At 31.7% G+C, this 21,673-nt stretch overlaps 1 protein-coding gene across 34 annotated transcripts in view; it reads left to right on the top strand.

Annotated features, from left to right (window-relative positions):
• Positions 1-21,673, top strand: part of LOC143044681 (uncharacterized) — a 78,227-nt gene that overhangs the window by 9,366 nt on the left and 47,188 nt on the right. For 30 of the 34 annotated variants that reach the window (XM_076216799.1, XM_076216816.1, XM_076216863.1 and 27 more), the window contains exons 2-4: positions 8,074-8,103; positions 8,587-8,631; positions 9,543-9,563. The exons of 1 other annotated variant lie outside the window; for it this stretch is intronic. In XM_076216799.1, the coding sequence (XP_076072914.1) occupies positions 8,074-8,103; positions 8,587-8,631; positions 9,543-9,563 (96 nt within the window). Of the gene's footprint in view, positions 1-8,073; positions 8,104-8,586; positions 8,632-9,542; positions 9,564-13,715; positions 13,994-21,673 lie in introns of those variants that run through there. 3 more of the 34 variants (XM_076216766.1, XM_076216854.1, XM_076217014.1) reach the window with 3 other exon arrangements.

Here is a 21,673-nt window from a genome sequence, read left to right as displayed (position 1 = left end):
ATTATATCTATGATAAGTTTATTAACAACCGATGGGTTGATGCCACTTTTGATGGAGGTTTCCTCCTGGAGGATATATCAGTAGTTAGCATTTCTGTGTTGACACGAGTTATCAGTGATATGGTCATGCTTATAAATTCAATGTTAACAAAATTTGAAGTATTCGAAGTACTAAGGACTTGATTTCCTTAGCTTTATTTGCGCAACCTAACGATATTCTGGGTCTTTACATTGGCTCTACGAGATTCAAACGAAACCTTAGTCCTATCCATTCTTATAACGATGTCTTTTATAAAGTAATGTAACCAAAATTTAAAAAAAACTTGATCAAATATAGAAAAAGAATCAAAACGCTTTAGAAAACACGAGTGTAACCTTCGTATGCAAGGTGCTTCTTCCCTTTGCAAATGGCATAAAAAATACCGAAAGTGTGGGAACGTCACATGAATACTTGCACTTGTGAACGAATTTTATCTAAAACGGTCATCTTTATTTGAACAGCTGTTAAAATACTGAACATTAATTTTGAAGCAATTTTTAGTCTTTCATTTAGTTGTCAGTCTTATCCAATGTGGTATATTTAGTATTGTTTAGACGATTCGATGCAGCCAATTAAGATATGTTCAGTACATGTTCATAAATTGATATTTACCTTTCCGTATCAAAATCATACTAAACAGACTAAATAGTACTGAAATGACTGCAAGCCAATTGCCTGAACAGTACTTTTTGGGTCACAGTTAACTAGTCTGAAAATTTACTCAAATATATACTGAACATGACTTCATCATTTATTTCGCATCTATCCCATTGAACTAGAGATAAAGGATACAACAGATACAGTTAAGTCGGCCTCATATCTTGACTTACATCTAGAAATTGACAATGAGGGTCGGTTCAAAACAAAACTTTACGACAAAAGAGATGATTTCAGCTTTCCAATTGTGAATTTTTTATTTCTAACTAGCAACATTCCAGCAGCACCTGTATACGGTGTATATATCTCCCAATTGATACGAAATTCCCGTGCTTGTATTTCCTATCATGATTTTCTTGATAGAGGGTTTCTGCTCACAAGGAAGCTATTTAACAAAGAGTTCCAAATGATGAAGTTGAAATTATCCCTTCGTAAATTTTACGGACGCCATCACGAGTTGGTTGACCGTTATGGAATAACCGTTTCACAAATGATATCGGATATGTTTCTTACTTCGTAACTACAATCCTCTTCCTTTTCATGAATATGACCTACCGAATTAGACTGTTTATCGGATTTGTTATGAGCAACACGACGGGTGCCACATGTGTAGCAGGATCTACTTACCCTTCCGTGGCACCTTAGATCAACCCCACTTTTTTGTGGGTTCGTGTTGCGTATTCTTTAGTTTTCTATGTTGTGTAATGTGTACTATTGTTTGTCTGTTTGTCTTTTTTTAATTTTTAGCTATGTCGTTGTCAGTTTATTTTCGATTTATAGTTTGACTGTCCCTCTGGTATCTTTCGTCCCTCTTAAAGCTGTATTTTGCAAGACCTTTAGGAATTTTTGGTCCTCAAAGCTCTTCAACTTCGTACTTTATTTTGACATTTTTAACTTTTTTTTTTATTCAAGTGTCATTGATTGGTCTTTTGTAGACCAGAAGCCCATCTGGCGCAAAAACGAAATTTCAATCCTGGTATCTATGATGATTGTTTTTGTCCCATTAAAGGTTGACATAAATTAGGTTGAATATAGGTTATAAGCCTGGGTGAGAAGCCATAAAAATAGTAATGTATCTCTGTAACCTGCAATACTGGGCTTGAATTTCAATTAAGCTTCATTTCTTTCAAGCTTTATATAATTTCTTAGAATCATAATTGCATATATTGTGACCTATGATAACATTAATATTAGACTAATTATTAAGAAAAGGAATAAAATCGTTCAAACACTATATGATACCAACAGCTGGCATAAAATTTATTTTAGATAGAAGCTGATCATTCTCAAATATAATTCTCGTAATATCGGCGGTCTTTTGTGTTACTTGACATGATGGAATTAGAATTGTTGTATACATCTATTTATTTATTTTGGCAAATAGTTGTAATATATTGGATGTTATACCTGGAAAAATATATTTTGTTATCATAAACATGGAGAAACTATATGTTGTATAATAATTGTAATTGAATGCCAATTGAAATAAATGGCCGGTAATTATATCTATGATAAGTTTATTAACAACCGATGGGTTGATGCCACTTTTGATGGAGGTTTCCTCCTGGAGGATATATCAGTCCAGTAGTTAGCATTTCTGTGTTGACACGAGTTATCAGTGATATGGTCATGCTTATAAATTCAATGTTAACAAAATTTGAAGTATTCGAAGTACTAAGGACTTGAAGATTTCCTTAGATTTATTTGCGCAACCTAACGATATTCTGGGTCTTTACATTGGCTCTACGAGATTCAAACGAAACCTTAGTCCTATCCATTCTTATAACGATGTCTTTTATAAAGTAATGTAACCAAAATTTAAAAAAAACTTGATCAAATATAGAAAAAGAATCAAAACGCTTTAGAAAACACGAGTGTAACCTTCGTATGCAAGGTGCTTTTTCCCTTTGCAAATGGCATAAAAAATACCGAAAGTGTGGGAACGTCACATGAATACTTGCACTTGTGAACGAATTTTATCTAAAACGGTCATCTTTATTTGAACAGCTGTTAAAATACTGAACATTAATTTTGAAGCAATTTTTAGTCTTTCATTTAGTTGTCAGTCTTATCCAATGTGGTATATTTAGTATTGTTTAGACGATTCGATGCAGCCAATTAAGATATGTTCAGTACATGTTCATAAATTGATATTTACCTTTCCGTATCAAAATCATACTAAACAGACTAAATAGTACTGAAATGACTGCAAGCCAATTGCCTGAACAGTACTTTTTGGGTCACAGTTAACTAGTCTGAAAATTTACTCAAATATATACTGAACATGACTTCATCATTTATTTCGCATCTATCCCATTGAACTAGAGATAAAGGATACAACAGATACAGTTAAGTCGGCCTCATATCTTGACTTACATCTAGAAATTGACAATAAGGGTCGGTTCAAAACAAAACTTTACGACAAAAGAGATGATTTCAGCTTTCCAATTGTGAATTTTTTATTTCAAACTAGCAACATTCTAGCAGCACCTGTATACGGTGTATATATCTCCCAATTGATACGATATTCCCGTGCATGCATTTCCTATCATGATTTTCTTATAGAGGGTTGGTGCTCACAAGGAAGCTATTAAATCAAGAGTTCCCTTTCATAAATGTGACCTACCGAATTAGACTATTTACCGGAATTGTTATCTCATAAGCATCACGACGGGTTCCACATGTGGAGCAGGATCTGCTTACTCTTCCGGAGCACCTGAGATCACCCCTAGTTTTTGGTGGGTTTCGTGTTGTTTATTCTTTAGTTTTCTATGTTGTGTCATGTGTACTATTGTTTGTTTTTTTTTTCATTTTTAATTCTCCCAAACAAAGTTTGGAGACTTATTGTTTTTGCTCAGTTCTTATTATTTTTATTATTCTTCCTCTTCTTTTTCTTCCGCCACTTTAAAAATGAACTTGTCTTCACGTTTCTCCAAAACCGCTTGTCAGATTTACTTAGGGTTTCATATAATAGTAGACTAATATGTCTAGGTGAGCCATCAATTTTTCGTTTGTGAATTGGGGTCTATTAAGGGGTATTTTTGGGGGTAGAAAGGAGGGAGGGGTTTACTATAGAACCCTATGGGATTTTATTTTCTAACATTTTCAAATGAATATAACTGGAAAACTGTGATAGATACATGCAGTCTTCAGAAATGATTAAAGGACAATAAAACAAATCACATGAAATATAGGGGGAGTCCCTGGGGGTAATCCCCACCCCCTTCAATTTGAGAATGCTTTTATCTTGTAAACGGTCCAGATCCCCACCCCTAAACCATATATATTCTTGAATGGGACGATTAAACTAATCAAATGAAATTAAAGGAAAGTTCCTGGGGGTCACCCCACCCCGTTCAATTTGAGAATGTGCTATTATCTTGTAAATAGTCCAGATCCCCACCCCTACACTATATATATTCTTGTAGGGGGCAATAAAACAAATGAAATGAAATAAAAGGGAAGTCCCAAGGGGTCACCTCACCCCCTCTTATTTGAAAACTTGTAAACGGTCAACTTCACCACCCCTAAACCATATATATTCGTATATGGGACAATAAAACAAATCAAATGAAATGTAGGTAAAGTCCCTGGTGGTCACCACCATCCCTCCTGTTTAAATACTTGTAAATGGTGGGGATCCCCACCCCTAAGCCATATAGATTCTTGTATGGGACAAAAAATCAAATCAAATGAATATGGGAACATATGAATGGCGAGTTATGGGAGCTTTGTTTGGGAGACTTCGTGACAGCATCCTGTTACAATTACTTCTTGTTAGCCATGGCGTTGTTAGTTTATTTTCGATTTATGAGTTCGACTGTCCCTCTGGTATCCTTCGTCCCTCTTTTATGGTTCAGAACTGTCAGAAGATGTTAGATCAAATGAACGTTTTTAAAAAAACGTAAATTAATGTACTAGGGGTGTCGGATATTTCTTATTCATGAAGGAAACTTTTAGGGAAAATCTGAGACCTAACAAAACGTTTAATAATATTTTATTTCATTTGTTGATAAATCCATGGAGTTATGTATGTGAGACTTTATGTTGTTGATGACTTTGGGGTCTTAAATATTTCATTTTAAACTGTAGAAGAAGACGTAACATAATACAGTCGAGATTGTCATCTATAACCCCCAACTCTACAACTCTCCTAGGCCTACCTGCACTTCACACATCAGTAATTCTATAATTCCTACCATCATTGTTATTCACCTCTTGGTGTATAACGTTTGGAATTTCTGGTACTGATGAAGAAGCATACGGGTTGCCAATCTTCAAACGTGGGATCAATGTTTGAATGATCTGTTTTTTTTCTAATTTCTTCAAGTGTTCTTTCGTTCCACAACCAACTAAACATTGCCCTAATTACAGCTGATTTCATTGAGTGTGTTTCCAAAGGTAATATGTTTGGTTATCTTACTTGTTAGCTGATTCGTGAAGTCATTGTTAGGTCAGGTAAACTACCTCCTTAAGAATAGACTAGTCCAGCGGATTACCAATATATCTGTCTGTTTGACTAGGCTACTACTAAAGGAGGGTTATGTACCTGACATAATAATGATTTCACGGTTCAGCTAACAAGCAAGCTAACCAAAAATATTACGTTTGGCTACACACTCAATGAAATCAGCTGTAAATGTTAATTTCTTCTAACAGTGGCTCATCATCTGACCAATATACTTTTTTTCTAATTTGGTATTGTCATGTAGTTTTGAACATCCCTGTGTCACGGTAACTGTTTCTTCTAAACAATTACCATAATATTCTATATATTACATCGAAACGTTATATGTATAATTATACTATTCAATTTTATCAACAACAAAAAATATTGTATCTCATGTACATTAATAAGACTGATGATAAATAATGCAACTTTTTTTCTGAATTCAGAGGCAAATGCTGACTAATGTCCGAAAGAAATGGAACTTTTCGTTTAACAAGTTGTATTTCGGATTAAACAAAATCATGAAAACCAGACCGCCCTGCCATATCAGAAGTGTTGGTTAGAAATATGTAAAAATAATTATACAAGCAATTTTTACCAACAAACGTAAAAAAAATAAATAAAAAGGTCACCCCAAAATATTAGTATTATCGTTAATTATACTATACACTTTTGTAGAAAGATCATCTCATTGAGCGTTGTTCACATTTTTCTCGTGCCGAGTACTGGTATCGAATAGTTTCAACAAACTGATATGCCTTATTTATTTATGTGACTTTTACGATTTCAGGAAGAGACAACTCTTACTTTAAAAATGTAGACTAATTCCATTTAGAGTTGTTCCTCTTTTTCTATATCTAAGATTATTCCTCAAATTTAAAACATGCTTTAATTTAATTATTATTGTTTAAATTAAAACATGCTTAAATTTGATTTACATTGCTTAAATTAAAACATGCTTAAATCGGATAAACATTGTTTAAATTAAAGCATGCTCAAATTTGATTTGCATCTAAATGAACACTATAAATCTCCCTATTCTATTCTAAAGTCTATATTAAGAAATTTCGAAGAATTCTGGTTTAAAAGTTTGTAATATGTTTCAAGTGAGCTTCTCGTTTTATTCAGAGGTCAGACTTTGAATGTGGTCTGATTTTTTGGTATTTTTATAGCATTTTAGGTTAACTTTTACATTGGCGTTTGAACTTTAATTTCGATTACTGCCAAATTAATATTTAATTGTACATTATCTCAATGTTTATAAAAGTCATGTCAAACTGTATTTGATTATTCCCAAATGAATCACATCATGGTTGATGTTACAATACAATAAAAAGTAATGTATGTATTTCATTAATTTGAAGTGTTATCGATTCGTGTCGGCTATCTAAACACACTAGCACTTTACGATTGTAGACCACCTTAGTCGTATTTGGCACAATTTTTTGGAATTTTGGGTCCTCAATGCTCTTCAACTGTATAATTGTTTGGCATTTTAACTATTTCGATCTGAGCGGAACTGACATGTATTATGTAGACGAAAGGCGCGTCTAACGTGTCAAATTGTAAGCCTGGTACCTTTGATAACTATTTACACCACTGGGTTGATGTCACTATTGGTGGACGTTTCGTCCACAAGGGTATAACTATACCAGAAGTACATGAATATCATTTACATGGTCATTTTAATTTTCGTATCACAGACATAGGTAACCATAGCTGTATTTGGCACAACTTTTTGGAATGTTGGGTCATCAATGCTCTTCTACTCTGTACTTGCTTGGTTTTTAAACTTTTTTATCTGAACTTCACTGATGAGTCTTATGCAGACAAAACGACACGCGTCTGGCGTATCAAATTATATAAGCCTGGTACCGTTGATAGCTATTTACGCGTGGCATTTTAACCTTTTACCACGAGTTTGAAACCGACGTGTCGGTTGTGTCTTTGCATCAGTTGGTTGATTGTTTAAGCAACCATGCAAACCAACTGGCGACAAGAAACTGCATATTATTCATTTGATAGGCCTTAAATAAACTTGTCATAGATACCAGGATCGAAATTTTGTTTTTTGGGCTAGACGCGCGTTTAGAAAGCTACTTTTTTTTTAATTATAAAAAAATCTGATTTGGAAATTTAGACTTCAAATTTAAGGCATTTTTTATACGTTTTCGTAATTTAAAAATTTACTGCAGGTGTATTCTACTGATTTAACGTCTATTCCAATATTGTGCTTTAATTTTGTAAGTTTTAATACGCATATGACAGTCGTAAAATGCGTTTATTACAGTTTATTATAGATTAGACAACGCCTGTGTTTTAGCTTATGGTATGGATTTACTATCTTGTATTTTTTTCTTTTCGATTTTTACCTTTCCTGTTGGTCTGGGATGCGCTTTCCATGTGGGTTGTTGTGCGAGAATGTCAAACAATTTAATATTCGGTTAAATGTTCACCATGCGGGCTTATATGTTTGACTGATATTTTGCATTGTGCCAGATTCGTTTAAAGTTTTCTATGTCAAAGACCTATTTTATCCATGTAAATGTCTCTTCTTGTTTTATTATTTCGTACTTATACCCTTACAATTTCATACAAATAAAGCTTTTTTGCCTATTCCAGTCCTGCATTTTCCGATTATTTATGCCAGAAATATTGGGTTTGAGTGTTGTTTGTAGGTGAAACATAAAAGCTATCAGTCTTCAGTAGTAGTGTATTGTTTTACTCTTCAATATGACACAAGGTCTTATCAAAGTGGTTCAATTGTCTGTTGAGATTTTTTGTGAGTGTTGAGTTGACTGTCCCTCTGGTATCTTTCGTCTCTCTTTTGTAATGTGAAAAGTTATTGCACTTGTAACTAACTGCCTATTCTAGATTTGAATGTGGTATAATTTAAACTTTATGTACAGATTTCGTATTTTTTTTAGGAAATCCCAACAGCGATGAAACCATCACAGGTAATTTGAATAATACTTATTTGTATACAATACTTTCTGTTCAATCGTAGCAATCATGTTTCATTGAAATATACATCCAGTTATAAATGTTCAAAATTTATTTGGTTCCTTTATTGCTTTTGTGTGTGTGTATCGGTATATTTGAGGAGAACAACGACACAACATTAAAATGTAACACACACAGAAACGGACTAAGCATTAGACAAAATCCTATGAGAATAACAAATATAACATCAAAACCAAATACATGAATTAAAAATAAATGTGTTTATGTATTTAATTGAAATACTGAATCATATTACATCAAATGCAGTTTTAACCAAATATTTGAACAGATATTGCTATTATTCGAAATCAATACAAAAAGTATATATAGGTATCCATTGTAATTGCATCCTCAAAATTTTAGACCTCGTAAAGTTATAATTTCCTGCTGCACTGAAACCATAAAAATGTTCAATTTCTTATTCTCTGAATTAACAGAGGTCTATGAGCCCAATGTTAGAAAGGAAGAAGCAAAAGGCATCTGTAAGTTAACCATGGTCTGGTTTACAAGTGTAGAACTAATGTGCACACTAATCGCACTTGCATGTGTAATGTGTTCTAAATGCACCATAATTTCACTAGTTTACAAATTGAAATGTTTAATCTTGCATGATGTAAATAGTTTAAATCTTTTTACATTGTATTTTGTAGTGTGTAAATGTATTTTGTTCTCAAAGGAAATCTTTAAGTAGAAAGTATAGCTAAATGAACCTGTCAGATTGTATAATGTTTACTGCTGACGAACATACTGCAACAATTGTATTAATCATGTCAGTAAATAAGGCAAAAAAATGAATGTTTACCCAGAAGGCAATGTTTACCCTGGTATAAATTCATACTACTGCAGTGGTATTCTCAGATAATATGCGATGTCACCAACAAACTTAATATTATAACTTGAGACTTTCTTACTAAATGTATAAACTATATGAAAAATAACAACAGTTCTTATATTCTTTATTTATAATCTATTATTGGCATTTGCAGATTATGGTTTACATATACTATCTATTTCATTTGACACCTATAATTTAAATCTGCATACTTTAGTTATTCTGTGTGAGAGATATTGAAAATAAATAATGCTGTGGACGTTAATGGGACATTTTAATGTATATATAATTAAAATCAAATGGATCTCTGATTGATTTTTACTTGTATCTACATTGTTACTAGGGAGTTCAACAATTTTATTGAAAATCGTTTTTAAGATTATTAATATATTAAATATAATAATAAATTGAAAGTATATATTTTTTTAATTTTGAAATGATTAGCCTTTAAGACTGTATCCGGTATGGAATGTGAATGAGTTTTTTGTTGTTGTGAAGTAATTGTAGAATGTTAAAAATGCCTTTTAAAAAGTAAAATCAGTTTGTACGTTTCAAATTTAGATTTTGCAGATAAGGCCAAAAGTAAGTATTTCTCATGTTTGTAATAAGTGCTAGTCTTTGGCTATACAGGTACAATGTAGCATATATATTATAATCATACACTGTTTGGAAAACGTGTTCTGTCCAGCACTCTATATTCGTACACACAACATCGTAAAGAAGTAAAAGGACTCACAGTTTGTCTTCAGCATTGAAAGCTCCAATCTTTGCATCATGATGATTGTGTCTTTGATACATTTGTAGTTTATGATTCCTAAACCAGAAACAAAATTGAAAAGATTATTTCGAGTACTAGTATGCAAGCCTTGTATTATGCCTTCTGCGTTGTGTATTGAACGAACTCACAGTAGTCCTGCACATGTTATAGCTATATACGTCATTAACTTTTAACCTCGTAAATCAAAGAGATGGCTTTCATTTAGAGCTTTTCAATTCTTTGAACAATTAATATTTAATTTCACTTCCTAATATTTTAATTTCATAATGAAACAATTATATGAAAACATGAAGACAACGGAACACATTTTTCTTTTGATTTAATTTATTTTTATTGTATATTCAAAATAAAAGTGTATAACCTGAAAGAGGGACAAAAGACAGTCAAACTCATAAATCGAAAATAAACTGACAACGCCATGGCTAAAAATGAAAGAAGACAAACAGATAAACAATAGAACACATGACACAACATATAAAACTAAAGAATTAGCAACACGAACCCCACCAAATACTACAGCGACTGATTCAATACCTCTTAAATCTGAGTAAATTAGTTAGTATATAATAGTAAGCAGAACAAACACTCTGTTTATAAGCTATTTGGGGGGAATTCGGAATGCTATGGTAAACTTCAATTGTTATCCGTCATATGTAAAGTCTAGCATGGCGTGGTGAAGGCTTATCTTGTATCCGAGTGTTTTCTCTGTTGAATATTCAAACTACATTTAAAGTCATCGGGTTGGATTTTTATGGAGTGTCCCGTATATAAAAATTGTGAAGGTCAAAATGTTTCAATGTTGGAAATTAAATAATACCCTGTGTTCTTTTCATTTCTGACCGAAATTTTATTAGGAGTTGAACTAACGAAGGTTGTATTGTGCAAATACAGTAACAATAAAAGCAATGTCAAACTCCTCTGTTGTTTATTTTTTGTGTTATTGAATTTATTCAGCTAAACATATTGTTTAATTTAGAATTATTTGCAAGTAGATAACGGTCCATTCAATTTCGTTTTTATTGATATAATATTAAATACTTCGTATCGATAATGAACTTTACAAATACATTTAAAGTTTTTTTTTCGTCACCCAAAAGATACTATATATTAAAAGCTAAGTAAACATTAAAGTGTGTCCAGTGAAATGACGAGCCATAGTTCATGCTTCCTATCTAGAATAACATTTTTTCGTATTGATCTTATTGGAATGGTACATAGTGGTATCTTAGCACAGATAACTTGCACGTTTGACAAATACACACGGAATTCAATGAAGTAGCATTTACATATCAATTTCACTGAAACTGATGCGCATTTCGACAGTTAATGTCTCTTTGGTGATGTACGGGTTATAATATTTGAAATTCAAAGACAAAAACAAAAGAGGGACGAAAGATACCAGAGGGAAAGTCAAACTCATAAATCGAAAATAAACTGACAACGCCTGGCTAAAAATGAAAGAAGACAAACAGACAAACAATAGAACACATAACACAACATAGAAAACTAAAGAATAAGCAACACGAACCCCTCCAAAAACTAGGGATGATTTCAGGTGCTCCGGAAGGGTAAGAAGATCCTGCTCCACATGTGGCACCCGTCGTGTTGTTTATCATATAACAAATCCGGTAAATGGTCTAAAAAGGTAGGCCACATTCATGAAAGGGAAGGGGAGTGTAGTTACGACGTAAGGAACATATCCGATATCATTTGTGAAACGGTTATTCCATAACGGTCAACCAACTCGTGATGGCAACACAGTTGAAGGGCTGATAAAACAAAACGGATCATATGTAAAGTCGAACCCGGACAAGAGTCCATTTTTTTCACTTAAAACATTTGAAATGTAATATAAAAAAAGTTTCCTTTAGTATAGAAAATTTCACAATTTCTGATTATGGCCTTCTTAAGAATTATCTTATTTCCAGACTACAAATATCAACCAATTTGTTGTATTTGAATAGCTACTAATGTGTTTGACTTATAATAAACATGATGACAGAATATGGTTTCAAGCACAACAAATAGTTCATCCTGTTCTTACTAGTTACTGTATATCTGATAAATAACTGTATATGTTGTAATCTATCTGAAATTCTGGATTTGATCACCAGGAAATAAAATGGACATGTTAAAGGAATTGATTGTCTCTTTCCAAATGAATTCCTGTTTTTAACAGACTGCTATAGATATATTTGTAATAAACTGAATAAGTTTAACTATGGATAGATAAATGTAAATTAACTCCTGTCTGGCTGCTTTCATTCCGTATAGAAAAACTATTTAATAGATGACATGTTTTGCTGTTGACTAGTTCTTTTACATCTATATATAAACCTATTAAAATTATTGCAATAAGCTTTTTTTGAAAATAATTAAAAACATAATCAAATGTCGAGATCAATAAGATGCTTTCAATAGTGTCGAAAGTTATTTTCATTTTAAATTTGATGATTTATTCTTTGGAAATAGAAAGAGACTGGTCTACTAGTTAAGATAATGTAGAGGCTTTTGTTTTTGTTTGTATCACCCCTGTTTTATATGGAACGACTCAACACATTTAACACAACTGTATACTAGTACTTAAATATGTAACGTCCCTGCACAAAGTCTGTTATCTCTAGTGGTGTGTGTTGTCCTCTTATATTTTTTTTTATTGACTACACTTTTACAGTAAAGTTTCTTTTTCTTTCTGAACTTTTCACATCTGGTTTACCCACGGTCTTTTATAGCTGACCTTATAAAATAGGTCACTTACAACATGGTGGCTACTTGTCTCATTGAAAAAAATCTCTGATGCTTGCATGCGAATAATAAAGGTAAGTTTAGACCTCCATGGCAGGATTTGAGAGTGTGTTCTTTGCAGAAAATTGTACGATCCCGTGTTTGAAATAAGGAATCAGTTTAAATTTTAAGTGTCTTGTGAGACAACAATAGACTTTTGTAAATACTGCATTGCGTTCTTTTGTATGAACAATTATGTGCAGTTTTTCATTTCTGATTTAGCAAAGAATTTTAAAAGCATTACAAATGGACACTGTACAAATAAGATCATGATGTATGATTCCCAATGAGACAACTATCCACTAGAGATTAAATGACATAGAAGTTAACGACTATAGGTCACCATACGGGCTTCAACAATGAGTTAAGTCAGACCACATATCAAGCTTCAATAGGTAATGTAAAATAATTCCAACGAGATAAAACCAACGGCCTGATTTATGTACAAAACAATACATAGGAACATGTACAAATGTCCATACAGAATGTGGCAGCATAAAACCAGTTTGCTAGAGCCAAACCACCCACCTTACCTGTGACAGTGGTGTTACACTACAACTGTTACAGAAGAACAAACTACAAAAATCAGTTGAAAAGCACATAAAATGAAGAAAAAACAATTAACCGTGTTTGTATGCACCGTAGTATTGCCATTGGTCAATCCAGACTGTATTCGACCCATGTCACTTTTCTAGGACTGAATTATTATTTACAGGATTATTGTACGAATGATTTTGTTAAGAGATTTCCTTGTGAATGCATTACTCGTGTAATTACAAATTTTGTTCGTTTATCAATATAGTTTCACTAAAAAAGGCATATCCTTCATACTTTTTCATTCAGTTGACATGGTATTGTAAATATCAAAACGTTGATTGTGAGTTTTACATTTTATAAATAAATGACAGAGAGTCTAGAATATGTATAGCGAGTTTATATAACTAGTATATCCATATAATTTATAAATGTACTAAAAAAAAAAGATCCAGAAAGTATTCGTCCTTTTATTTGAGAATTAACGTAAGACCTTATTTCCTTATCAATATAATTTCAGGGTTTAAACCTCTACTTGTATTGATTAAATATTAACCCACTGAAAGAATTATTGGGACATTTGAATGCGAAACTCCGGCTTCTGTTAAACATGTAAAGCTATGTGTTATTTGGTAAACATTTGCGTTTGTCGTGGCTGATTGAACGCGCATTCATTTAGTGGTTTAAATTCATTCAGATGCAAATTTTTATTTTTACCTTTGAAATCTTATATTGAATCGAAATATATTTCGAATTTCAAGTTGGTTACCGGACAATTAATGCATTTACGTATTTGTTTATCTAGTGCAAGTGATTTTTTTTCGGGGAAAAGGTATCTAAGGAATATGTACTAAAATTATTTTAGTGAAATTGTTTGGATACTAAAACTGAAAACATGCCGAGGAAAGGACGGAGGGTAAGTATCATTGTAACTCTTCTTTAAATATCCATTTCCGATTTAATCTTTTAACTTTTTAAAAAACAGAACAGATTATATTACTAAGTTCGCATGTTTGTAACAATGTGATCTACTTAGCATGGATAGATCTAACAAGTTAATCTTGCTACTATACAAAACATTTAATTTGTCGAGATGTCATATGGATCCTGCGTTAATTCATAAATATATAAGGGTATCTGAAATATATCTAACATTTCTTGTGTTATAAATGGTACGATTTGAAATGATATCCAATAGATGATTTATTGAGTCACAAGCGGAACCGAGGTGCAGTTATAACCCATACAAAAACTCTGGCACAACTATGTCAGTAACAAAATACATTCTTAGTAAATATAACTCAATTTATTATTTTAAAAAATACATACACGATTTTTTTTTTGTCTTCAAAAGTCTCAAAACGTTTGTGAAACGATACCATATGCTACAAATTTGATGTCTCATATATATATATATATATATATATATATATATATATATATATATATATATATATATATATATATATATATATATATATATATATATATTAGACGAAAAAAACTTAAGGGGGTAGGAATAATTGACATTTTAATCCAGCTCATTGTACTTTGTGTGATGAATTGGTTGGTTTCTACGATGGCTTCTCTCATATGCAATGTAATGCATACACATGTATAATATACAAGTTTTGAGTAATGCAATGAAAAGTATTTCAGTATCTTAATTAGTTCTATAACCGATTCTTGATATCTAGCTATATATGGCTATACTGATGTTGAAATGTATCTATAATTGTTATATGTATGACCATTACCGAATACGACTTAAAACAGAATTTTCTACTTGTCATGAGAAGCACGTCGATGGTATTTTTTTCTGTTAAGTGGTTCGTGGATAGTGGTATGTCTTTTTAGCACCGGTGCTGTTTGTCCTTTGACTTATAATTTCGAGTCCCTAGTTATTTCATGACTTTTTTTACTGATACAAGGAATGAAGACTAAATTAAATACTTATTGCATATAGTATGTATACCATGTATTTAAAGCTTGGACGCTGTTTTCTTAAGATTGCCACTTCGAAGCTTGTTAGTTACAAATTGATTGACGATATTAACATTTATAAAACTATTATCTACTTTCAAATTCTATATAATAGCTTAAAGTTTAAATATTGAATAGGAATAAAGTTCAAAATTAAGTCACTTGATAAATAACCCCCGTTTGTGATAATACATGGCATATGCTTTGAAAAGTTCTATAATCTAGAGTATGTAGGGATCGCTGTTCTCCAACCATTCCGTCGTCAAGCAATCATCAGATAAACACTACAAGCACAGTTACACAGATTTACTTTTCCTATCACACAGCTATTGATAGATATTCTTGTTCGTTTACATTTGACAAAACTTATCAAATACAACCATTCATACTCCAAATTTGGGTTTTTATCAATAATCAGTGATCTGGTTAACATCGTAATAATTCAATGCACAGGGGGTAAAGGGGCTCAAGATGTCGTATTCATACGTATACAAAGTTTGTTATCTGCAGTGGATGGACATTTTGAATTCACTTGTATTCAATTGTTGTAATTTTGATCTGTAACATTTATCATAATGAAAAAATGAAGATGTATTATGTCCCCCATAGTGGACTGTTCTAGTGCCTCTTGGTTAAACATGTTAGCTAGAAAATGTTATTTAAATTTAAAAACTCGTTATAGTAAAAAAAAAAATCTTACATTTATAATATCTTAAGATGAATATATTTATATCTTTCGTGCTGGTGCTTTGCTATATTCATATTTTGCACTTCATTTGGTCTTCACATTCTCCAAGTCTTTGAACCAAGCCACATTACATGACTGATATGAAATGGATGATTTATTACAATAACATTAAACGCTATTGACAGATTGTCGATTTCCATACTTTTAAAGTATATGTCCCAATACTTGAATATTTTATTGACATAAATGTAAATTTCAATTTTACAATCGACAGGCCTTTGAAATATATAGTTGGCATGTTGCTTTTATCAATAATCACAACCCCTTTTTGCGTGAGGCTTCAACTTCAAGCAGAGTTTTTTTTTCTCTCAACTATTTACATTTCCAAATCGCTATTTGATAAGTTACATACGATTATCTAAAATAAAAAAGTACAGCCGTGTGGATTTTTTGGTGTTGCCATGACATTTGACTCATTAGAAACTTTGTAGTTGGGGTTCAAGTTCATCACGATCTTTCCTTTAAATACATTGTCATTAATCTTTGAGAATAAAAGACTTTTTTCACCGAGTTTATTGATTTTAAAATGAACTTCTGTTTTTGATAACTAATTTATAGAGATATAATAGATACATTAATATTGTCTAATCAATATCATGGATTAAAACCAATTTCGAAAGCAGTGTATAAAATAATTTTAATTACTGAAAGAAGATATTCTATATAAAATGCTCAATATTTAAATATATGAACGATGTGTTTTACTCGCAAAGTTCATTGGCAGAATCCAGACAATAAGCCGAACGTGACCTTCGTTAATTGTCGTATTTATTTAGATAATCAGTATCGTTATTTATTAAAATTGTTTAATGAACATTATTGAACTAGATTCTTTAACGAGATTCCGATTCTACTTGAACATTTCGATCTTTTTAATACTTCTTGCGATCAAATTTCACTTATGGAAATCAATTCCATTATATGACACACCCTTTAGCATTCTTATTTCTATATAAAGACTGCATAGTCGTGATTGTACAACGTATATTTAAGACTAGACAAATGATGCCTGACTTTCTTTGAGATATTATTGTCTGGGAGACACAGTTGATGCCCCGCAGATGCGAAAATAACTATAACATTTAACCGCTTATACCCCAAAAAATGACAAAGTTCAACTATCTCCCAAAAGAGCAAATATTAATAAAAATCTAAACCCTGACCACATGCACACATTCAATATATGTACAAACAGCTAGCAAAATGAAAAACTTCTTAGCATTAAACTGTAGTAGTAGTTATCTCGAAACGCTCCTCTTATGCAAGTAAATACTCCAAAAAATGACAAAGTTCAACTACATGGATGTCCCAAAAGAGCAAGTACTAATAAAAATCAAAACCACTTTCAATATATGTACAAACAGACAGCAAAGTGAAAATTTTCTAGGATTCAAACTGTAGGAGGAGTTATGCGGAATAACTATGTACCTATATTTGGAAAGACGGACGGGGGTAAAACAATATGCGCCCAAACTTTTAGTTGCGAGGCATAATAAACTACCAAAAAATATATCCCATAAAGTGGTTTGATCGTTCCAATTCCCTCTCTGCAATGGTCTTACAAAAAAGTGGTTTAGAAGTACACAGTAGCATAGTCGGTCGTTTGTGTGTACCATAATGTACGATTGAACGGTCGACACTTGTATTATATCATTAAAAATCGTTTGAATCTAATATTAATTTCAAGGTCAAGGTGACCCAGTGATATAGGAAAACAGTCGAGTTCCAATATTTACACGCTTTTACCACCATTATATGCTTGCTTCTGGTGAGAACTTGTACCTTACTTAATTTCAAATAAACGGTCATTGATCAAAGCAGTTTGATAATCACAAAGTAAAATAACTATATAAAATTACCAGGAGAATCTCTACTTTGCGATACCCTTGGTGTTCCTGAAATTCTTCCGAATTAAGAGATCGTGGATAGCTAAAACTGACGTGTGTTTAACAATATTGAATATATCGTTTTTGTTGTTGTTGCATAGCTATACGTTTATAGGGTTTAAAAAAGAGAATTACTTGAAGTGATGTCTCCTACCAAGGGGTCGTGATGATTGGTCATATTACAAGCTTTAATTTTCAAATATCGTTACCGTAACTAAGAACTGGGCAGAAACCGACACAATAGATACGTCTTTTCGTTGTCATCAATTTAACAATTAAATTAAAAATAAAAACTGGAAATATGACAGGTGACATAAATATATTCAGTTAGAATTGTTAAAAGTAGACCAAATATTAATCCAACAGAATGCACCAGACACGTTCCGTTAATACTTCAAATCACTCGGTATTTTTAAAAAAAATAGAACGAGGAGCCAATTAACGATGATATTTTAATATCTTTAGTTTACTATTGCAAATTCAAAAGCACGAAGAAAAGAAAAAAAAAGACGAAAGTGTTTAAACGTTCACAACGTGGCAAGTTCGGAAAGCGCACCATAAGATTGAGCATAAGAGTTAACATTGTAATAAAAATGCAGTCGTCTTTACTTTCCTGTCCATCAACAGAGTAAAGGAGATCAACTGTGTGGGATGCATAAATACACAGCCACGTACGATTGGAATGGTTGTGTTAAAATATTTGTTCTACGATTGGAAATATCGGTTTTGTCTTCATGTAAAAATGCATTGACACAACCCTTACAAGGAACAATTTTACAATCTACCGCTATGTCGACTCACTGCCAAAGCAGCTATACATCGCTGAGTTTGTTTACCATCTCGTTCTGAACATGAATGATACTCATGGAATCTCAAAGCGATCATAGTAAATCAACTTTGCTTGTATACAGCTATAATAATAATATAAAATACCTTAATATTGTCTCATGTTGGTGTCTCGTGTATGAGAAACCACATTTATAATGAATTAGGGAGGGGGGGAGTAATGTAACCTATTGGAACTTGATGTTATGTTGCATGTGTTAATGTTAAACTAATATTCTATGTATGGATATCGTGACGAGAATTAGTTGATGTGGATTACAATGAACCCTGTTGTGTATGATGAGCCGAAATTTAAACATACTTATGCTTCTAGTTTACAAAGAACCTTTCTTGAGGAAGACATACCATACTACCTCGAAACAATTCCATGCCTTCATGTCTTTATCACCCTTTTTTTGAAATTCCAAATTTCAGTTTAAGCTGTCATTAAGGTGTGATTTGATTGTGTGTTCTGAAGAGCGACATAATTAAATTCATATATAATGCTGTGTTCAGCAACCATGTACTTATATGCATTAGAAAATGTGCATGATGTAAAATAACTTAGGGTGGTGTGGGTTCTTTCCATCTGCCTAAAGTTACAATAACATTTTTACTCTTTACACCCAGGACAATTATGAAAGATTAATATCAAACATGTTGTTATCATATATAAACACAATTAATCATGGCTACCCTGGGTAGACTAAAGTGTTGATAAGATAATTTGCCTGCCACCTAAGAAACACATAAAATATTTGGAAACGTTTTGTAATATTCTTTTAAGCAGTTATGAAAATACTTCGTTGCGAGTTAAAAGTTTTGCCATTTCATATTTACTTTGAAATTACTGTATTAGTAATATACCTGAACAGTGCATTTGTCATTTTTGATACTGATTTATTAAAATTTTTAATCATGATTTGGGCGTGAGAACACCAAGGCGTATAGATCATCTTTCAAAACCTAAAAAATACTATTTCAATGCAGCGAGATATTTGTGTTGTATGGATGCTTTATTTTTATACGGCTAGGGTTTGAGATATGTTGATTGTTTTAATATATAATTATTACAGCGAGGTAACGATTCTTATTTTTTTGATAGACTACAACTATATGTAAACATTCTATCAGTTTTATAGCATTTGGGTCTTGTGAATGATTACCATGAGAAGAGTTTTGAACACTCTAAAAAAAAAATGTTTTATTGGCACCATTAGTAAAACATTTATGGAATGATCTACTAATATGACAAGAAAGATGATTCATAATTAAAGAAATGATCTACAAGTCTTTTTTGTTGCTATATTCATAACCCTAAAAGATACAAGATTAAACTCAAGTGTGCAAAAAGTCCCCATATATGGAAAAAAAATGACAGAACATCTTAACAACAGTTGTATCATAGACAGTACAATCACTTTGATTTGTATTTACTGTAAAGTGGTTACTCTGCATGAAAGTCACTCAAATTACATCATTTTAAAAGTATTCAAGTATTAATTTGCTATCAGTAATACCGTTTAGTTTATATGAGTACTTGGATTTAAAGTATAATTGTATGGACTCATTTCACTTATATAATATATCACTACTTCTCCCATTGGTAATGTGAACATTAAAATATATTGGTAGTCTAGGTTGATAGATTTCAATTTGTTTAAACTATAAATTGTTCAAATATGATTGATATATGGAGAAGAAAAGATCAAATACATTTAATAAGTGCAATAAGTTTTGATCTACAAAAAATCGTTTATATAAATTTTTATTTTTCTCAAATTTGAATATATTGACTATGAAATTGTGTACCATCAAAGTTTTTGCAAAAGATTCACATTTCAACCAGGACTTTTCTTTTATTTGCATGCTTAAAAGATATGAAATTGTATTAAATTGTGTACATGTCGTAACAGCTGCTATATCATATCAACAAAGTAAATATCACAGCTACCCTCCTAACAACAAATATGAAATATTTATGTGGTTATAAAGATACTTTCGTTACTCCTCGATGTTACCTTTCTCCCGGATCATTACTAAGTCAAACATTTAATAGGAAATTAAATCTTTACAAATAACGATATGAATTTTTGTAATAGAGTATTTATTGGTAATGAGCGGATTCCGGAGCAACACTTGTCGTGTATTTTATCGAATATCCATAAATAACACGAACAAGTTGTGAACTAAGAAAAGAAATCCACATGGTTCATTTCAGATTTAAAATTGTAGTTTAGTTTGTGAATTTGAATTGAGAATCATATAACAATCATGATATAACTTGATTAGTTTGGGTGGCCAGATTAAAAACAAAATTGTTAAGGTATTTTTGGAAAGAAACATGTATATTCGACTAAATTTATCTAAGTTACAACATATATTCGTACTTTGAAGACAGTTGATTCGTCACGTTAAGACCCGAGAATTAATATCTTATACAAAATGTCATTGTGTGAGGCCCTCTTGTCAAGTTGTCTCTGTAAAATTATTTCCCCGCCTGTTTCAAAAACATTTCATTTTCACAAATCCAAAGGTAACCACTAGTATCAGCTCTGAATTATTGATTGAGAGTTGAATAGCTGAATTTAAAGGTAAAGGCAATATTAAATAAATTAACATTAAACAGAAAGTATCGTCAGCTTGTTAAATAGCGATTGCAAACCAATAAAGGATGAGGCTATTCATTTAAAAAAAATCTTTTTCAATTTGAAAACTCAATTTAAGTACGAAAGGGTCTTATTATTATGTAGATAACTATAGCATGTATAGGTTATGTTTTGTAATTTGTTTTCTACAAAGAAAAGAACAGGAAATAAGAGAAAAGCAAAAAAGTAAAATATTTATTACCAATCCATATCAAATGACTATAGTAATTGAAACATGGAGATAATGAAAATAAATATATCAATTAACGAATTACTGCATGACAATTTTATAAATCATACTTATGATATGTGTAAACCTAGCACATAATGTTTTATAAATTATACGTGTAATTGAATCATTCATATTATGGCCTTGCGAAAACATGCAACCTATTCAATTAAATGTGGGGTATACACCAATTCAGCATTCCAGCGACACAAAAAAGACATCCGAATATTTGCGTGAAAAAGCGAAGCTAGTCGAAGTCTTTATAATCTTTCCCTAT

Source organism: Mytilus galloprovincialis, chromosome 1, assembly GCF_965363235.1.
Source record: "Mytilus galloprovincialis chromosome 1, xbMytGall1.hap1.1, whole genome shotgun sequence".
Taxonomy (NCBI): domain Eukaryota; kingdom Metazoa; phylum Mollusca; class Bivalvia; order Mytilida; family Mytilidae; genus Mytilus; species Mytilus galloprovincialis.
Note: the sequence above shows the minus strand (reverse complement) of the source record. Positions and strands in the feature narration are given on the sequence as shown.